This window comes from Gavialis gangeticus, unplaced genomic scaffold (genome assembly GCF_001723915.1).
Source record: "Gavialis gangeticus isolate Ggan-Ray unplaced genomic scaffold, GavGan_comp1, whole genome shotgun sequence".
NCBI classification, from domain to species: Eukaryota; Metazoa; Chordata; order Crocodylia; family Gavialidae; genus Gavialis; species Gavialis gangeticus.
Window position 1 is genome coordinate 38,157,530 of NW_017729006.1, and position 17,900 is coordinate 38,175,429.

Here is a 17,900-nt window from a genome sequence, read left to right on the forward strand (position 1 = left end):
AGCTGCAGCTTCACCAAGGCCGAGTACAGCGGGAGGATGACATCCTGGGTCTTGGTTGAGATGAATCGGTAGATGCAAGCCAGAGTATTGTTTGTTTTGCCAGCTGTGGTATTGCATTGGCAGCTCATATTCATCTTGTCGTCAATCATGACCCCAAGTCTCTTTTGGTCATGGTGCTAGCAAGTGTAGCATTGCTGAGCCGATTAAGTGTGATGCGGGTTTTTATTCCAGAGGTGGACCACCTTGCATATCTCTGAATTGAATGCCATCAGGTTTTCATCCACCCACATTGCAAGCCTGTCAATGAGCCTGGATCACCAGCGTATCCTCAAGTGTAGAGACTCTTCCCCAAAGTTTGGTGTCATCAACGAGCTTGGCCAATCTGTTTTGACACCAGTGTTTAGATTGTTTATGAAGACATTAAAAAGTACAGGTCCAAGAATGGAGCCTTGGGGGACACCACTAGTCACTGAGTGCCATGTTGCCTCCGGTTCCATCAACTCCCACTCTCTGGGTCTGACCTCAGAGCCAGTTCTCCAGCCATTGGACAGTGGAGTAGTTAAGGCTGCAGTTGCCCAGATCAAAGGCTTTTTTTTTAAAGTTCAAATATATTACATCAAGATCTTCCCTCTTGTCCAGGTGATATGTCACTTGGTCATGGAGGAAATGAGATTGGTCAAGCAAGACCTACCCACGATAAACTTGTGTTGGCCATCCCTCAGAATGTTGCCTTCTGTTAGCCTGTCAAGAGTGGTTTCTTTGATAATTTTTTCCAAGATCTTCCCAGGGATTGAGGTCAAACTGATTGGCCTGTAGTTTCTCAGGTCATCTTTCATCCCTTTCTTAGAGATGGACAATACCTTGGCCCTCTTCCAATCTTCAGGTACTTCACCTGAGCACCACGAGTTCTCGAATATCCTCACCAGGGGCTGCGCTATGATGTCTACCAGTTCCTTTAGCACTCTTGGGTGCAACCTACCTGGACCAGCTGATTTATGGGGGTCCAGCCTCTCAAGATGTTCCCTCACAAGATCCATATCAATGGTGAGCATATATTCATCTTCACCCCAGTCATCCCGCATATGTTCAGCAAGGTGGTCCCTTTTGGCTGGCGAAAAACTGATGCTAAGTAATCATTAAGCAGAGTGGCTTTTTCCTGGGTGTCAGTAGTCAGCTGCCCCAACTGGTTTAGCAGGGGTCCAAAGTTGCCCTTGGTTTTCTTTTGACTCCCCACATATCTGAAGATGGACTTTTTATTGTCCTTGATTCATGTAGCCAGATGGAGTTTGGTTGCAGCACTGGCTCTTTTAGTTTGTTCCCTGCAGGTGTAGGCCAGTGCAGTATACTCCTCCTTAGTGGTGTTTCCTGTCTTCCATCCATTATACACCTCTCTTTTTAGATGGAGGTTTGTGAGATCCCTTTTGAGCCAAAGGAGTTGTTGAGCCCTTTTACCACCTTTCTTATGGGTGTTGATGGACTCCCCTCTTGTGCTTCTAGGATCACTTCCTTAAGGAGCAACCACTCATCATGAACTCCCCTCCCTGTCAAATCAAGGCCTCTCAGGGCCTGAAGAAGAAGCCTCCTGAGTTTATGAAAGTTAGCTTTCCTAAAGTCAAAGACTACTGCGTTGCTGACTGTCTTGCCAGCCTTGTGATGGATAGTAAAATGATCAACTCATGGTCACTATCACACAGCTTTCCTTCAATTTTTAGGTTGCTAATTACATCATCCCCTTTGGCTAGTACCAGGTCCAGCAGCACCTTGCCCCTCTTGTCAGCCCATAAACTTCTTGGGACAGGTAGAGCTTATCCATGCATGTAAGTAAGCTTTGTAAGCAATTGGATTTGGCTGAGTGCTCATCCCATGAGATGTCTGGGTAGTTGAAGTCTCACATGATGACCATGCACTGAATGTGTGCAGCCTCTGCCAGTTCCCTGACAAATTCTTGGCCAAGCTCTTGTTCCTGGTTTCAAGGTCTGTTGTAGACTTCTACCATTGTATCCCCTCGCTATGTTCCCCTTGTATTCTAACCCGAAGGGTCTCCAGTCATTTTCCTTGGGTGCCAGTTTCAGCTTGTAGGGATGCGTAGCTGTTCTTCACATTGAGAACTACACCCCCACCCCTTTTTTTAGCATGATCTCTCCTGTACAGGGTATAGCTATTTATATCAGTTGTCCAGTCATAGAAGTCCCACCAGGTCTCCATGATCCCTATGAGATCATAGCCATTTCTGTTTAGCAGAAGGACCAGCTCCTCCTGTTTTATTCCCCAAACTCCTAGCATTAGTGTACAGGCATGTAAGTGTGCCATTGGCACACTTTCTCAAAAGCTACCAGGACTGGTGAGAGAATAGTGCTTCTAGTCAATGCCAGCTGCAGTGGACTGTTTCTAAACAGCTCCCTAAAAGCCTGGCTTATTTTTCATTACAGAGTGTTTTTGGAATGAGAGCATCAGTTGAAGTGTCATATTATACTGTATTTCATATTTTTCTTATCTGCCCTCAGGATAATTTCTTTGTTCCACAAATATTCATAAGAACCTACTGATAGCCTTCCATTATGTTCAATGATCTCTTTCAAGTTGTGGCATTAGAGGTATTCTATTGCATTTTGCTAATGTACTTTATAAATAGATTTCCCATTCCCATTTTTCTGTAAAGATGCCATTTTTTTTTCCTCAGAGGGAAACATTTCATAAAAAAATTTATGGGCCAGAAAATAGGGAACTATAGAAAAAAATGGCAGAAGGCTTGGTGATTAAAAATATATTTTAAAAAGTGTGTATTCTCTGGTATAAACTTTGTCAATTGAGTATTCTGAATGTGCAAGGGATACAGATTCAGATGTGCAACACACACGCTTCTGTATTTACATTAGGTTTTTCTGTGCTTATGTTCTGTGTAACATAAAACAGGAGCTCCATCTTGCATGGAATTCTATAAAGTATGGTTCTTGACAGTTAAGCATTTTTATGTGGTGTTTGTCTTAAAGGCTACTAAAAAAAAATTTAAAACATATTTTTGTCATATTATGTATGCATAAGAAAACCTTCCTCTTATTATTACTGTATATGTTACAGCAAAATATGTTATGTGTATATATGATATATAGATGCTTACCCTAACTATTATGCCTGCCTGTTTAATTTAGTTTTTCCTTGTCATTTGTTTCTAAAGGAATTAGGGTAAGGTAAGAAAGCAAAGCAGCTGAACATAAAACACTTTTTATGCATGTTCAGTTCATGCTGTTTGTTAAGAAAATATTGTTCATTGACAGCAAATATTTTGAAAGATTACAAATAAAGTAGATTCATGAATGTGTATATTAGACTTAACACTTGTACTGGAAATGGGTGGTTTATTTGCTTTTCCTCATAAAGCAATTTCCTCCTAAACTATTCCAGTCATCTAACTAGGGAGCAGAAACCAGGCCAAACCAATAGATGACTGGTCACGAAGCACTAATAATGAAATGTTGAAGAGTGTGGATTACAAACAAGCTGTAGTCTTAAAACTTGTCTACAGGAATAATTTTAGCAAATTCTCTAAATTCACAAAGGTATTAGAAGAGGTTCTGTTTGTGAATAACAGTATCTGAAACGAGATTAAGATTATGTACTTTTACAAAGAGCCATCAATTGATTGCTTATTCTTTCTCTTGTCTGCTATCATTCATTAATAGGTGTATTGACTTGGGTTCAGATCTTACAGTATGATTTGCAGTCATTAGACTAGTGCTCCTGAGTGGATTTCTGCTCTGATCTTCACTATATGGTGTGATTGGGATACTAGATTGGAGTGAAAGGGGGGGCAGGGAGGAGAAATTAAGGCTTTTTTTTGTATAGCAAAAGTAGCATTTAATAAAACTGCAGCTTATCAAAATGATCCATAAAGACAACAACTGTGGGAGCTCTAAATTCACTGGGTGAATTAATGATTGTCCCTAATGTTTACCTGTATCTGCACACTAGTCTGGAATATAATGCTACTTTCTTCCACTTTAACAAGGTCCTGCTGATTAGTGAAGGGAGATTAAGGATGTACACAAATGTTATATTTAGATCACCCAAACTGAGCTTAGGGCAATCTAAATGGCTGGGTATTAGGCCTGTGTGAAGCGACAAGTATTCGCTTCAGATTTGGCTGATTTGGAGGGACAGTAATTCGATTAATAGATATTAGGGTCAGAAGGGCCCTCAATAGATCATCGAGTCTGACCCCCTGCATAGGCAGGAAAGTGTGCTGGGTTCAGATGACTCCAGCCAGATGCCTATCTAACTTCCTTTTGAAGACCCCCAGGGTAGGGGGGAGCACCACCTCCGTTGGGAGCCGATTCCAGACCTTGGCCACTCTAACTGTGAAGAAGTTCCTCCTAATGTCCAGTCTAAATCTGCTCTCTGCTAGCTTATGGCCATTATTTCTTGTGACCCCCAGGGGCGTCTTGGTGAGTAGAGCCTCACCAATTCCCTTCTGTACCCCCATGATGAATTTATAGGCAGCCACAAGGTCACCTCTCAACCTTCTCTTGCAGAGGCTGAAGAGGTCCCAGGTGCCTTAGTCTCTCCTCGTAGGGCTTGGCCTGCAAGCCCTTAACCATATGAGTGGCCCTTCTGTGGACCCTCTCCAGGTTATCCACATCCCTCTTGAAGTGTGGCACCCAAAACTGGATGCAGCACTCCAACTGTGGTCTGACCAGTGCCCGATAGAGGGGAAGTATCACCTCCTTGGTTCTGTTTGTCATGCATCTGCTGATGCATGATAAAATGCAGTTAGCTTTGCTGATGACTTCGTCACACTGACTCATGTTCATCTTGGAATCCACTAGGACTCTGAGATCCCTATCCACATCTGTGCTGCCGAGCAGGTCATTTCCTAGGCAGTCAGTGTGCTGGACATTTTTCTTCCCTAGCTGCAGCACTATGCATTTCATCTTGTTAAATCACGTTCTATTGTTTTCTGCCCATTCGTCCAACCTGTCCAGGTCTGCCTGTAGTTGTTCACTGTCACGATTTGATTCAGCTGAATCTGATCCGAAGATTTGGCACTGCTTCAGAGATTCATCCATAGACTAAACTGGCAGCAGTCCTCACCACACTGAAAGAAACTGCCTCCAGCTGCTAAGTCTGTGGTTGGCAGAGGGGGAAGGAAAGGGGCATGTGGGGGGAAAATAAGTGCCCCCACAGCAAGGGCGGGATTGGGGCTGGGACAGGCTGCCCAGCTGGGGTAGGAGGGGCTGTGGCATGCAGGCGTGGCAGTGCTGGCAGTTGGGGTTATGCCTTGCTGCTGCTTGCCCAGCCGGGGCAGAGGATAGAGGGTGTCATGACTCCCCTCTTCCGCTTGGCAAGTGGTAGCAGGGCATAGCCCCGGCTCCCAGCACTGCTGCGCTTACATCCCGCACTTCCCCCACCCCCAGCCCCAATCCCTCCCTCACTGTGGGGTCATTGTTCTGCCCCCTCCATGCTCCTTCCCTCTTCCCTCCACCCACCACAACATACTTACTAGGTGGAGGCAGCTGTGTCCAGCATGGTGAGGACTGCTATATGTTTAGTCTATGGCCAAATCTCCAAAGAGGCACGAAATCTTTTCCTAATGGATTTGGATCCTTCTGATTTAATTCGGACCTTTTAAATGGTCTCCCAATTTTGATTTGGATTCAGAGATTGGGCTGCCTAATTGGGCTGAATTTCCTCTGAATCGAATCAGCTACTGAAGTTTTGCGCCGCCCTACTGGGTATGCAAGCATTCGCAGGGCTTAGATTACCCTAAAAATGGTGTACCTGATCTTGTCAGACAAGAATTGCATGAGCTTAACCCAGCCTAGCAGTCATTCCCCACAGCCTCAGGGCTGTGTTATTTTTGCCATCCTGACCCTGACACAGCTGTTTTCCCTCCCCAGACAACACACCCCTAGACCCATCAGCCCCTATTCTTTTCCCTGCCTCCCCGGCCCATTCGCACCAGCACCCTCTTACTGACTTGCCTCCACCTGCCCCCACAAACACTTACACATGGCGATCCTGACTCATGCTTAGGAGGCTGAAACTAAACCTGCCTGAACCAGAACTAGGTCTTCTGAATGCTTGTTTGCACCCTAACTTGCAATGTTCAGTGTTAGAATGTTCAGTTTGAACAAGGGTTGTCATGTGTGTGCACGCACACATGTGTATGCATGCACACCCTCTGGTTCTGTTTCTATTGTTGGACCCTCATTTCATTTCATTTCATTTCATTTCATTTATTTATTAGTTGTTGAAAAGAAACATGAGTCCAGAATCATTACAAATGACTTACCTCATTCATAGTCTTTACGACTGTGCTTTACTGAGTTTTGAATTGATTCATTTTCTATACTGTATCCTGTCTTGGAGGTCTTCCCTGATCATAATCTTCTAATTGTACTCAAAAGATGTAGGGCCTAATGATGGAGATGTTGCCCATGAGGGACTGAGCTAACCTTTTTTTATTCACGTGAATTGGAGATTGTTGTCATTTATAGCAGGGTCTGTGCTGTGGTACATGCATTAAAAAGATTAATCAGATTGATTGGTATAGTTATTTTTTTTCTGGCTAAGTTGAGAAGGTATGAAAATGTAGGAAACTAATAAAATACATTAATTTTACACTAACAATAACACATACAAGAGAAACTAAAATAAAGGACAGGATATAAACTGTTTCAAGCAATTCAGAAGTCCAAAGCCAATAATTTCTGCCTTTTATTTGCATAGTTTTATCCAACAATAGGGGGAGAGTTTGTTTTAAGTTTTTCCTTATCAAACAAAGCAGAGATTCTGATTGTCTGAGTTTTTTGCCCACTTTAGACAATAATGCCACATTAATCTTCTTTATACTGAGAAGAACAGAAATGAATTGCTTAAAAGGATTATAAAGATTACACAAGAATAACAGACGATGCCCAAACTCTTTTTCTAGTTGCATCTGCAACCTGTAGTAATTTATAGATTAGAAAATAATTTTCTTTCACAAATTACCAGAAAAAAGAAAAGAAATGTGCTCAGGTTAACATGAAGTCATACCTTTAAGAGCATATATTTTGTTGTTTTTCATGCAGAAGCTTATATATTTACAAGTATATTTTAATCTCACTGAAGTGTAGTACAGATATAATAAGGCATGTTTCTTAATTATAGGCATTCATAATAAGAGGAATAATAGTTTAGTGGTTAGATGGTATTACTGCATTTTCTCCTGTACAGCATGCCCCAGAATAAAATAAGCACTTTGTTTTTGAAAAGCAGAATGGAGAAAAACAAATCTTTCTTTGCAGGAAGTAGCTGAGTAGCAGCAGCTGTGAAAGAAAGCCTGCTCATTGTTCTGCTCCCTGTGAATTGTATGCAGACTTTTTTCTTCCTTTGGCCAGGAAGTGGGGGAAAAAAAACTTTCTGTACTTTTTTGCATAAAGGCTAGGGACAGATATTCAAAAAGCTTGAGCCTGAATTGATTTAGTCGTGCCAAGTTAGTCTAACCTGGCTAGGCTAAACCAGTCTGTAACTGCAAAGACATCCCAGACATGCAGGCACATGCCTGCAGTGGCTCAAGCTGGAAGCTGGGAGGCACTAGAGCAGCCCTCCTTTCCCTTCTACAGTGCTGAGCTGAGAGGAGCATGGCCAAGCCCTGGTGGGACACTGATTAGGGAGGGAATTGATAGCAGTGTTTATCACCCCAACTAAGTGTTTATCAGCCCATTAAGAAGACAAAGAAAACAAAAGATTCTTGGCTACCTGTTGATTAGCTCTGAAAAGCCCTAAATAGACTTAGTCCTGTCTGCCTTTGTCCTGTGTTCCACAGCACCATAGCTAACATGTGGTATGCTAGATAATGCTGAGAGGTGTCTGTGTAAGGCAGGGGGGAGGTGATGGGGAGGTGGGAGCTTGCAGTCTCTACCGGAGCTCCAGCCAGGGAGTAGAAGGGAGGGGCCAGCCCTCCTGTGGAGCAGAAAGCCCCACCCAGCTCAGAGAGCATGCCAGGGTGTTGGGGGAGTCTGGTTTAACTTAACTGGTTTGACTCAAACCAGTTTATGCAATGTCTGTCCCAGACCCCTTCCTGGTTTAAGTCTGATACTACATTCAACCTGGTTTATCTCAAACTGTATTCTGCCATTTTCAAACTGGTTTATGTACACTGAGCATCTGTTCTGTTACAGGATTAAACTGCTTTTTGATACTTTAAACCAGTTTGTGTAATGTCTATCCCTAGCCATAATGTGCACTACAATTCCCAATAGCTGTTTTTTGGGGGAGGGGTAGAGGGAGCGGGCAGAAGGGGAGGGCAGAAAGGTGTGCTTGGAAAAATTGGATTATAATGGCCTTTCTATGAGACATTGAGAGAGTTCCTTCACCTCTCTGTGCCTCCATTCCCCATTTTCAAAAGAATTATTGGTAATAATCTGGGGTGTTGCTATGTGTTGTGCATGTAAGGGACACATTCAGGTATGATAACAATGTGGTTATACAATTATCTGAAATAGCAAGAGAAGATGCATTGTAACTATACCTGAAATGTCTGATTAAACAACAAAATATTAAACATATTGTTCTTTCTTTTATCTGTCTTTCAGAAAAATGTGATGAACCATTAGTCTCGGCATTGTCCCACTCCTCCTTCAGCAGCTCATCATCTGTGGCCAGTAGCTATTCACCAGGGTATGCAAAGCTAAACAAAAGAGGAGGTAAGAAGTTCTTTCTCTTTGTTCATACTCTTACTGGAGGGGTGTCTGTCACAGGCCAGCTGGGCACTGTAAGTGTATCAATTTTATCACAGGCCAGCTGGGCTGTTTGATTCAGTTTCAGATCAAGGAGGCAAAGTTGGGCGTGAAGTGAAGGCAAATTTATTATAGCTTGCACGCGCACATGCGCACGCACACACAACAGTTAACAAAGATAAATGCAATAAGCAGATAATTCAGTATTAAAGAGCTAATAGTAAATAACAGATAATAACAGATGGATCAATTCTGTCGCAGGCCAACTGGGCACTGCGAGGGTATTTGCCACTGGGCTGTTCAAAACAACAGATAGACATGGGTTGGCAACTTATTGATAGTCCCTCAATGCCAGGTATGCATCAAGTGATTCCGGTGAAGTCAGGCGTCCCCGATCGACGCTGTCAGAGGGATTATCAGGGAAGGTCCCTTGATCAGGATCCGATCCTCACACTGGGAGTCCAGGAGTGGAACAGAAACGACTGTTCTGTTCCCTCCTTCCTGTTGATCACCTGATGCACGTGCTTTTTGAATATGCTTTCTTGGGATGTGGTTTCCTGGAATGTGTTGGGTGTGCCAGGCAGTTGGATCCAGTTTTTGTCATCAAGACTGAACCCTGAGCAAAAAAATGTTAGGTCTTCTAATCTCGCAGCTACAGCTTTGCTTATGGGGCCCAGTCAATTCCACAAACAGTTAATTTATCATTTTGGTTAAACTTAGGACAGACAAGTTACATTTGCAGTTTACAAACTTACAAACTTTATATTAACTAATGTTACCTGTTTAGGCAAAATACCAAATGCCTCCAAGAAGCACATATTTATTGCTTATTAATCCCTCTGGTTCTGGCCATCACAGGTGTCAAACTCGCCTCATGCCCCAGGACAGATCTAGACCACAGGGCAAGTGGCACAGGCAGTGGAGTTAGAGCCAGTGACTGTAGGCCAAGGGGCTACAAGACTGTGTTAGGCAAGTGCAGGCCATGACCCCAAACTCCTTGGCCCACTAGTAGCCTAGCAGACTGGATAGAAAAACTTTGTACTGTATGTTTGATGCTCATGACTTGTAGTTAATACTGTGTCTGTTAAAATATTTTTATCTCTTTTGATTTATTAAATAGATTAACAATTTTAAAACCAAATGTTAGTATTTAAATATCTGCATTTTTAATTGACCTTAACTTTTTACTTTATCTGTTAGAATATTTCCTGTGATAGTGAGACAAGGTTCTGTGGGTAAATCTGATATCTTTTATTAGACCAACTTGTATAGTTGGAAAAATTCTTCTTAGCAAGCTTTCGGGCACAAACACCCTTCATCATCAGGAAGTGTTGGCAGATGACCTGTGCTTCCTCAGCCTGACAAAGGGTGTTTGTGCCCGAAAGCTTGCTAAGAAGAATTTTTCCAAATATTTGAGTTGGTCTAATAAAAGATATCAGATTTACCCGAAGAAGTTTGTCTTGCTTATGACCTTAGACCAACATGGCAGTAACTTACACTCTTGTGATAGTGATGACTTTTTTTTGTGCCAGTTGAGAGAGAACACATTGTAAAGAATACTTATCAGGAGTAACCAGTTTTCCTGATTATTGAAGAACTATATTTGACACTTACACAGCTTGGCTAAACTGAAACTTTTATGTTTAATAAACACAGGATCATTTGCAAAGTCATGGTCGTTGAAGTAAAGCTAAATGATCCACACATTCTGTGCTGATTTGTTTTCACTTTTTCCCCATGCTAGTAGCAATCACTATTGTTCAGTCCTTTCTAGCGGTTTGGTAGCCTTTAGAGAAAAATTTATCCTAAGGACTCTACACAGGGTAGACTTTAATTGCATCCTTGGGGAATTACTATAGTTTTGGCAGCTGCTTTTAAGTATCACTGATGATTTCTCAAGAAATAGAAGGTAAAATATTTTTATATCTAAATCATATTATTAAAATTTTAGACTTGTGGGAAATGAGATGAGAATATACAAATTCAATATCAATTTTCTAAAACATCTTCTGTCAATGACTGAAAGTGGAGAAAGTCTGACATCAATCAAATGGAATCCAGAAGAATAAAGTCCTTAGGCTGGAACAATTGCACAAATATGGGCTGGGGAGTGACTGGTTAGGTCACTACACAAAAAGCTACTACAGAAAAAGAGCTTCAGATATAGTTAACCATAACCTGAATATGAGCCAAGAGTGTGCTCTTGTTGGGGGGGAAAAAAAGGCCAATACCTTATTGAGTTGTTTTAACTGGAGCATTTGCTTGCAAATCTAGGGAAGTGATTCTTCTTATTTGGCACAGATAAGGCTGCACCTGGAGTGCTGTATTCAGTTTTGGATCCCACACTTCAAGAAAAATAAGTACAAAATCTTTTGTAAAGAGCAGCAAAAATGGTTCTGAGTCTAGGAATGAGGCTGAATGAACTGGTATTACTTAGTCTGGAGAAGACAAGACTGAGAGGGATTTAACAATAGACTTCAAATACCTGAAGGGTTGTTATAAAGAAGATGGAGATTAGACTGTTTGCTGTGGTTACAGGCGCAGGCAGATCCAGGATTTTAAAAAGCACAGTGCACGAGCAGTGAATGGCACTGTAGGGGGTGGCTGCAATCCCTTGCTCCCAGCCTCTTTCCCCAGCTGGGACAGGCAGAGCATGCCACAGGGCCTTTTGTAAAAGTCCCTAAATCAGGCAAGAATCTCCCTCCTATGCCCTTCATTCAGCACCTCCCTTCCCTTCTGTTCAATGGAATCTCCCCTCTTCTCTTACGCTCTACCACCCCCATCTGCTTATGTCTTTGGGTGCAGAAGGGGAGACCTGCCTGCTATTGCTGCTGTCCCAGATGCTTTTGCCCTGCTCCAATTGGGGCTGGTAGTTTGGAGGGGAGGGGATAGCGGGTGGCTGTACAGGGAAATGGAGACAGCCAGGGACATTGGCAGTGGGTGGGTTCACCTTGCCTGTTCCTGGTCCCAGGCTGACAAGAAATACCAAAGGGACTGGGCAGGGAGGGGGAACCCACTTCCTGCTAACACTCCTTGTGTATCTGGGCTGGAGTGGAACAAGAGCATTTCTGGTGCTTCCTTCACTCCTGGGTCAGCCAGGAGCAGTGGCAATAGCAGCTGGAGGAGGGGGATAATGGGACGGCAAATGTACCACTAGCTGCAGGTCAAAAGCTATAATGTTAAAATGCAGGAAGGGAAATTTAGATTAGAATAATTTAAGGACTATGAGGGTGGTTAAGCACCTTGGAACATGGTACCTGGAGAGGTTGTGGGATCTCTGTACTCAGAATTTTTTAAGAGCATATTAAATGCTCTTGATTTCTGGATGCTCTAGGTAAGGATGGTTCTGCCTGGATTGGGGGGTTGGATTAAATGACCTCTTGAAGTCCCTTCCACCTCTACTTTTCTGTGATTCTGTGTTCTGTGGGGGTTGACCTTATGGAGCTCACACTTGAGAAGGGACCCAGAGTTCAGGGGTGGTTCAAACATTACAGCCTCCAACCTCTGTGAATCATTGAATTTTGAGCATCTACAGTATAGGAAATCTCAGGGATGGGAGAAGATTTGCCTCTTTGCTCTGTTTTATTATTTTTCCTCTTTGCTCTGTTTTATTATTTTTCCTGAGCACCCCAACTTGTCTAAAACATTTCCCAAACAACAAAATTTTACTGCATGCAAAACAAGTCCTCACTTGTTTGACTATTATTTTTCCTGGAGGTCCACTGAATCTGTTCAGTGTGCAAGAATTATGAGAGATTTCAGTTAGGCTCCAGGAAGAGGTGAGTCAAAGTGTGAGGATTATCTGGATCTCCAAAGTGTGCCATTTAATCGGTAATAGAAGTCTAAATAATCCTCCAAATAATTGTACTACCCTGGGTGGAAAAAACAAAAACAAGCTCTGTCTCTGCATAAGTAAATTTTGGGGGAAAGGGTAATAAAACCACTGAAAACTCTTTACACTTTCTTAGAGCTTAACAGCACTTTGGAAAGGAGGATACATGTTGTTCTGTTTCACTGGGTAAGAAAATGATTCACGGAGCAGTCAGCTCACAAAGTGCATTAGGGAGAGGGCCATGTACATAGTTCAAGTCTCTAGATAGTATCTCCTGTTATAATATCTGGAACAGAATGCCATACTCTTAAAGATATAGCCAAGGTGATTTTAGGAATGTTACTTTGTTCATCTGTTTATGGACCTGATTTTTCAGCACATACTGTACTCGAAATATCACTAATACTTTGAAGTATACCAACTCATGGAATGCAACTGTGCTAAACAGTGTGCCTTACAGTATTCTGCAATCCAGACAAGTAGAACTAATTCTGCCACTTAATGTAATAGTGTTGTTTGTACCCGAGGCTCCCAGGATGCATGCTTAGAGTATTATTACTTTTCTCAATACACAGGGAAGTTTCATGCATAAATGCTAGAGCTCTGCCAGGCATAGTTCACAAAGGGATTTGAAAGACCATAAGTTTTGTTCAAAGAGAATGAAATTAAATCAACCTTCTGCAGACTTGTGTGGATGTTCCCCCACCCCACCAGCAGCCAGTCTTTCTACAGCTTACACAGGCTGCCTTCAAACTTGGTTGCACCATGAAAATAAGTGCCATGGGCAGCCACATATTCAGAGCCTCTTGGCTGGATAACAGGAAAGACAACTGCTCTAGCCAGGAGATGGTGGTGGGGCAGCTCCATAGCTCCTTCCACAGCCAAAGGAGCTTATCAGGGAGGCAGACCAGGCTTGCAAGCCCAGCTCCCAAGCAGCTCAAAAGCCCAGCTGGTCTCAAACTGTCCGGAAACCCTTTAAAGGTCCCAATGGTCCTTTAAAGGTGCAGCACCACCTGCTCTTCCAAATTCCTGGCCTGCAGGCAGCAAAGGAAACAAAGCTCCTTGATAACCTCTATTGGTGGCAGTGACTGATCAGAACTGGGCTCTCTTCTTCCACCCCGCCATTGGTGAGGCATAGGGGGTGCATGGAGGTACACCTCCTGCAGAAAACACTGCTGAAACTGCCAGCAGAGCCTGCAGGTGGTCACCGCTCACCACCCCCTCCTCCTCACTGCCAACACCTCCAGCGGCATCTACAGGTGGTCCCCAATCACTGCTGGCCTGCAGGTGACCACCAACTGTTAGCTGGTGCTTGCCAACTCTCCTCCGCCACCAATACCCCTGCGGCTGCCTGCGGGAGCTCCCCGCTCACCGCCACCACACTCCTGCTGCCGCCACTGCCTGCAGGTGGTCACTGTGTACCCCCCAGCCTCTGGGGGCATGTGGCATTCATGCCCCCCACCATCAGTCCCTGGTTCCGTGGCTTGCATGGAGGCATGAATGAGGGAGCTCACTGCAAGCTAACAGGGGCACAGACACTGCCTCTCCAAAGACCCTCTGCCATTTCATGCAGGGAGTCTTCTCACTCTTCAAAGGTCCTGGCACCCACGCAGTCCAGGACCCTGAAGTGTTGTTGACAGGCCGTTGGAGTCCTGGGCTGCAAGCATGATGTTAGATTGGAAGCTGGATAACAGAGGTCTGAGCTCCCAGGCTGCAGGTTCACTGGGATCATATATCCTGTCTGGAGGGGCCTTCAGGAACCCTGCTTGCTCTAGACTAGAGTTCTGTCTCCCCTGCTTTCCCCTCCAGCACTAGTATCCTTACCTACCTCATATGTCTACTGAAGTTGGAAAAGGAATCCTAGGGGTTGCTGAGAGAGATTTTTTGGAAGAAGAACATGTGGGAAGTCGGAAAGTCTTTCACAAATGTAGGTTGAGGTTCAAGAGTAAAATGAAACCTCAGTCCCAGGTTATTTTTCAGTGGGTTAGAAATTTTGATGTGAATTATTTGCACAGCCATGACCCTGCTTTTAAAGTGCATCTAATTGCAAGGGATCATGGATCCAGAAAATAAAATTTCTAATAAGTGAGTCAAGGAATTAAAGAGGATAAGAAAAGGGCAGAGCGAGGGGGAAGGGATCTAATTTATTTGTTGTTGTTCTCCATTTTTCTATCCTCTGGGGAAGGCTAGCTGGCCAGAGATACTGTGGGAAGCAGGTACAACTCCTTCTTGCTTTCCCATCCTCCCAGTAGGGAAGCAGGAGCTGAAACAGTTCAGTTATTCAGGGAAAGCTCCTTTCCCTCTGTCCCTGCAACACGAGGTTTGGAAAGGAAATGAAAAAAGCTAATTTCAGCCATTGCCCTAGCCTGAGATATGAATAGGGACAAGCCCTAGCTGCATCTAGGAAAGCAAAACTAAAGCAGGGGCTGGGAAGACAGGATTGATTTGGTGTTCAAACATAATTGCTAGTCAGAGGACCAGGTATTGGGCAAGTGACAGACCCCCACTTAAGCACTACCTGAACTCATCGATAGAATGAATTGCAATGTACTACTACAAAGCAGCTATTCGGCTCAAAATGCATGAGATGGTAAAACTATCCTGTTGCAATGCAGTGCAATGCAATGCAAATACTGATCTCTCCTTCCCAGATAAAATCTTTGAAATCAGCAGCTAGAGCCCCCAAAATTATTACTTTACAAGCTACCAAAAAGCATTATCAAAATTGTACAGCACTTTCAATCAGTTGGTTCAGGAAGTGGGAAAGAGCCATGTGCTATCACTAGGTACTGCAGTCATGATGAAGCGAACAGAAGAAAATCACATTTTTGAACTATTCCAAATCCCCAGGAATGGATGATCTGGTATCCAGTAAAGGGACAGTCATCTGAAAACTGAACTTTGTCCTTTACAAAGGTTGATAACATGTTAATTACAGGTAGCTTTTTCTTTCTTTTTTCTTTTGAAGAGTGATTACTAATAATATGCTATTCCTGATTAAAGGTATTTCCATGCATCTTTCTCTGCTGGAATTGGCCACTGTCCTTACTATGTTATTTTATTTAAGACACATTTTGTCATTTTTGTCTTATTTGCATGCGTTGGTAGATTTTCCTCCTAAAGTAGTCATTTACATTTATGGCATATAATATTTTAATTATATTTGAGAATGCTTTGCTTTCACACTGTTACACACTATGTCTATCATTTATGATGCCATTAGTGCTGGAATTAAGGACTGCAAATTCACTAACTCTGTGGAGTTGCATACGCTTACAATAACATGAATGTAGCCTTGCTATAGGATGTACTCTATTAACTTTATCAATCTAAAAGCAGGTCAGATTTTGTGTTCTAAATCTAGTGTTTATGTAAGAATGAAGTTACATGTTGCACTTAAACCATACTTAGGGCTCTTTAAAACATGCGTGTCAAGTTAAAGCTCAGTGAATGATGCTAAGTCCCTTCTGAGTGTCTCAAAGTTACAACACTTGAGACAAGGATTAAATCTGGGCCATATCATGTGGCTCAAGTTAGGGTCTAACTTTAGTCTGCTCCATGGAGATAAAATGAGCAACCTGCAGTCCTCCAGTATCCCAGGATGCACAGTCCCAGCCCCCTTCCCAACCCAGAGCAGGGATAGAACTCTAGTGTCCTGGTTGCTAGTCGTGACCCTCTAGTGGTGGCAGTGCAGGCAAGGAAAAGGTATTGATCCTTAGGCAACTGCTCACAGCACATTCAAACTTTAAAACTGCTTAACATTCTACAGATTTAATATGGTCCAAGTATGACATGTAACTTCACCCTAACATATAGGTGTACCAGTGAATTTTTTTGTTAAGGGGTAGTACTTGATTTCTTGGTCTCCCTCCCTTCCCCCAATTGAAAAGAACAATAACCAAATATTGCTCAATAACATTTTAAGGAAACAGATTCTTATTTTGTAAACCTAATTTACTAATGTAGGTGAACAAATCATGGAAAGAAATAGGAAGATACCACTGGTGCTTTTTTATTTAATTTACTGAACTAAATCTTTTTTCCTTCAGGAAAAACCAATGTTATTTAACTTGGAATGTTAGATATATATTTATATTCAATTTAGTATTTTCCATAAGTTTGGTGCTAGGTGTATACTCTACCTGTGCGAGTTCTACTTGTCCGTATTTTTTAAATAATTTGTGTATGCAAATAGTACCCCACATGTTATACAAAGAAGCATGAGACGATGTGGTAAATTGGAATAAGGATTTTAATTTTAGTCAATGAGGTTACTGACATAGCTGTCAAATATGTCAAACTTATGTCAACAAAACATTTTTATACTGCACCAGCACTTTTTAAAACCTATTTTGCAGAAACAAGTTAGTAATTTTTTTTAAAAGGTAGGGTTCTTTAAAAAATGTTGATACCATTGAACAATATCCCTTCTGTAAAACTAGTCTAAGCAACATAGCAACAAAGAGAGAGAGAGAAATGGAACTAATTAATTTTTGAGCTCTAAAAATATCTACAACTGCTTTTTCATCCGCGGCATGAAAGTTGGAAGGTCTGATCTCTGACGATCTGCTATGCATAGAATAAATGACTGCATCCCATCATAAAGAGGGTTCACAGAACACCTTTGGCATAATGTATATTAATCTACCTTAATGGTTCTCAAGCTACTGGACCTGAAATATGTCACTGGTACAGGAATTAACACTGCCCATCATGCACCTCTAACTATTTTAATTTAGGGGAGAAATTCCATGTTCTTTAAAAAATATATAATTGGCAGCTGTTTGTAGTTGCTCAGAGGCGTGGAACTTTAGAAGTAACCTCACAAAAGAGTGAGAGTGAGGGGTTTATTAATGACCATTTAAGTGATAGTAGGCATCACTTAGACAATTTAAGATAAAAGACTCTATTTGGCAGCCATAATTATTTTGACTATCTGGTTTCAGTGAGGAATCATAACACTTTCCAGTGCCACAAACTTGAATTACAATTAGTTGGAAAACCCTTTTTGATAGTTGTGGGTTTGGGTTTCAGTGGCAGAGGCAATTACTGCACTTCTTTCTGGTCACCCCGTTGGTAAGCACTGTTTATTATTACCCGAATGAAGAGGCATGGGCTTCATGCACACTGAGAGAGAAACCCACTGTAGCACTACCCTCTCCATTATTTCCCCAATCCAGTACAAGAATACCACAGGAGCAGGAGTTAAAAAGAATGCAAAATTTAAAGGGAAAATTTCCAAGGTAAACTCTGACCATATACAGGTCCTAGCACCTTACTAGAATTCTCAGTTTGCCAATGGTTGCTGTTGTGAAAAGGGAAAACCATAGGCATTTGAACTTTATTCT

General features: G+C 42.4%; 1 protein-coding gene across 1 annotated transcript in view; it reads left to right on the forward strand.

The window, feature by feature from the left end:
* Window positions 1-303: 303 nt before the first annotated feature.
* CNTNAP2 (contactin associated protein-like 2) overlaps window positions 304-17,900 on the forward strand; it is a 1,521,099-nt gene continuing 1,503,502 nt past the window's right edge. The window contains exons 1-2 of the mRNA XM_019508724.1: window positions 304-427; window positions 8,577-8,687. Of these exons, the coding sequence (XP_019364269.1) occupies window positions 304-427; window positions 8,577-8,687 (235 nt within the window). The remainder of the gene's footprint in view (window positions 428-8,576; window positions 8,688-17,900) is intronic.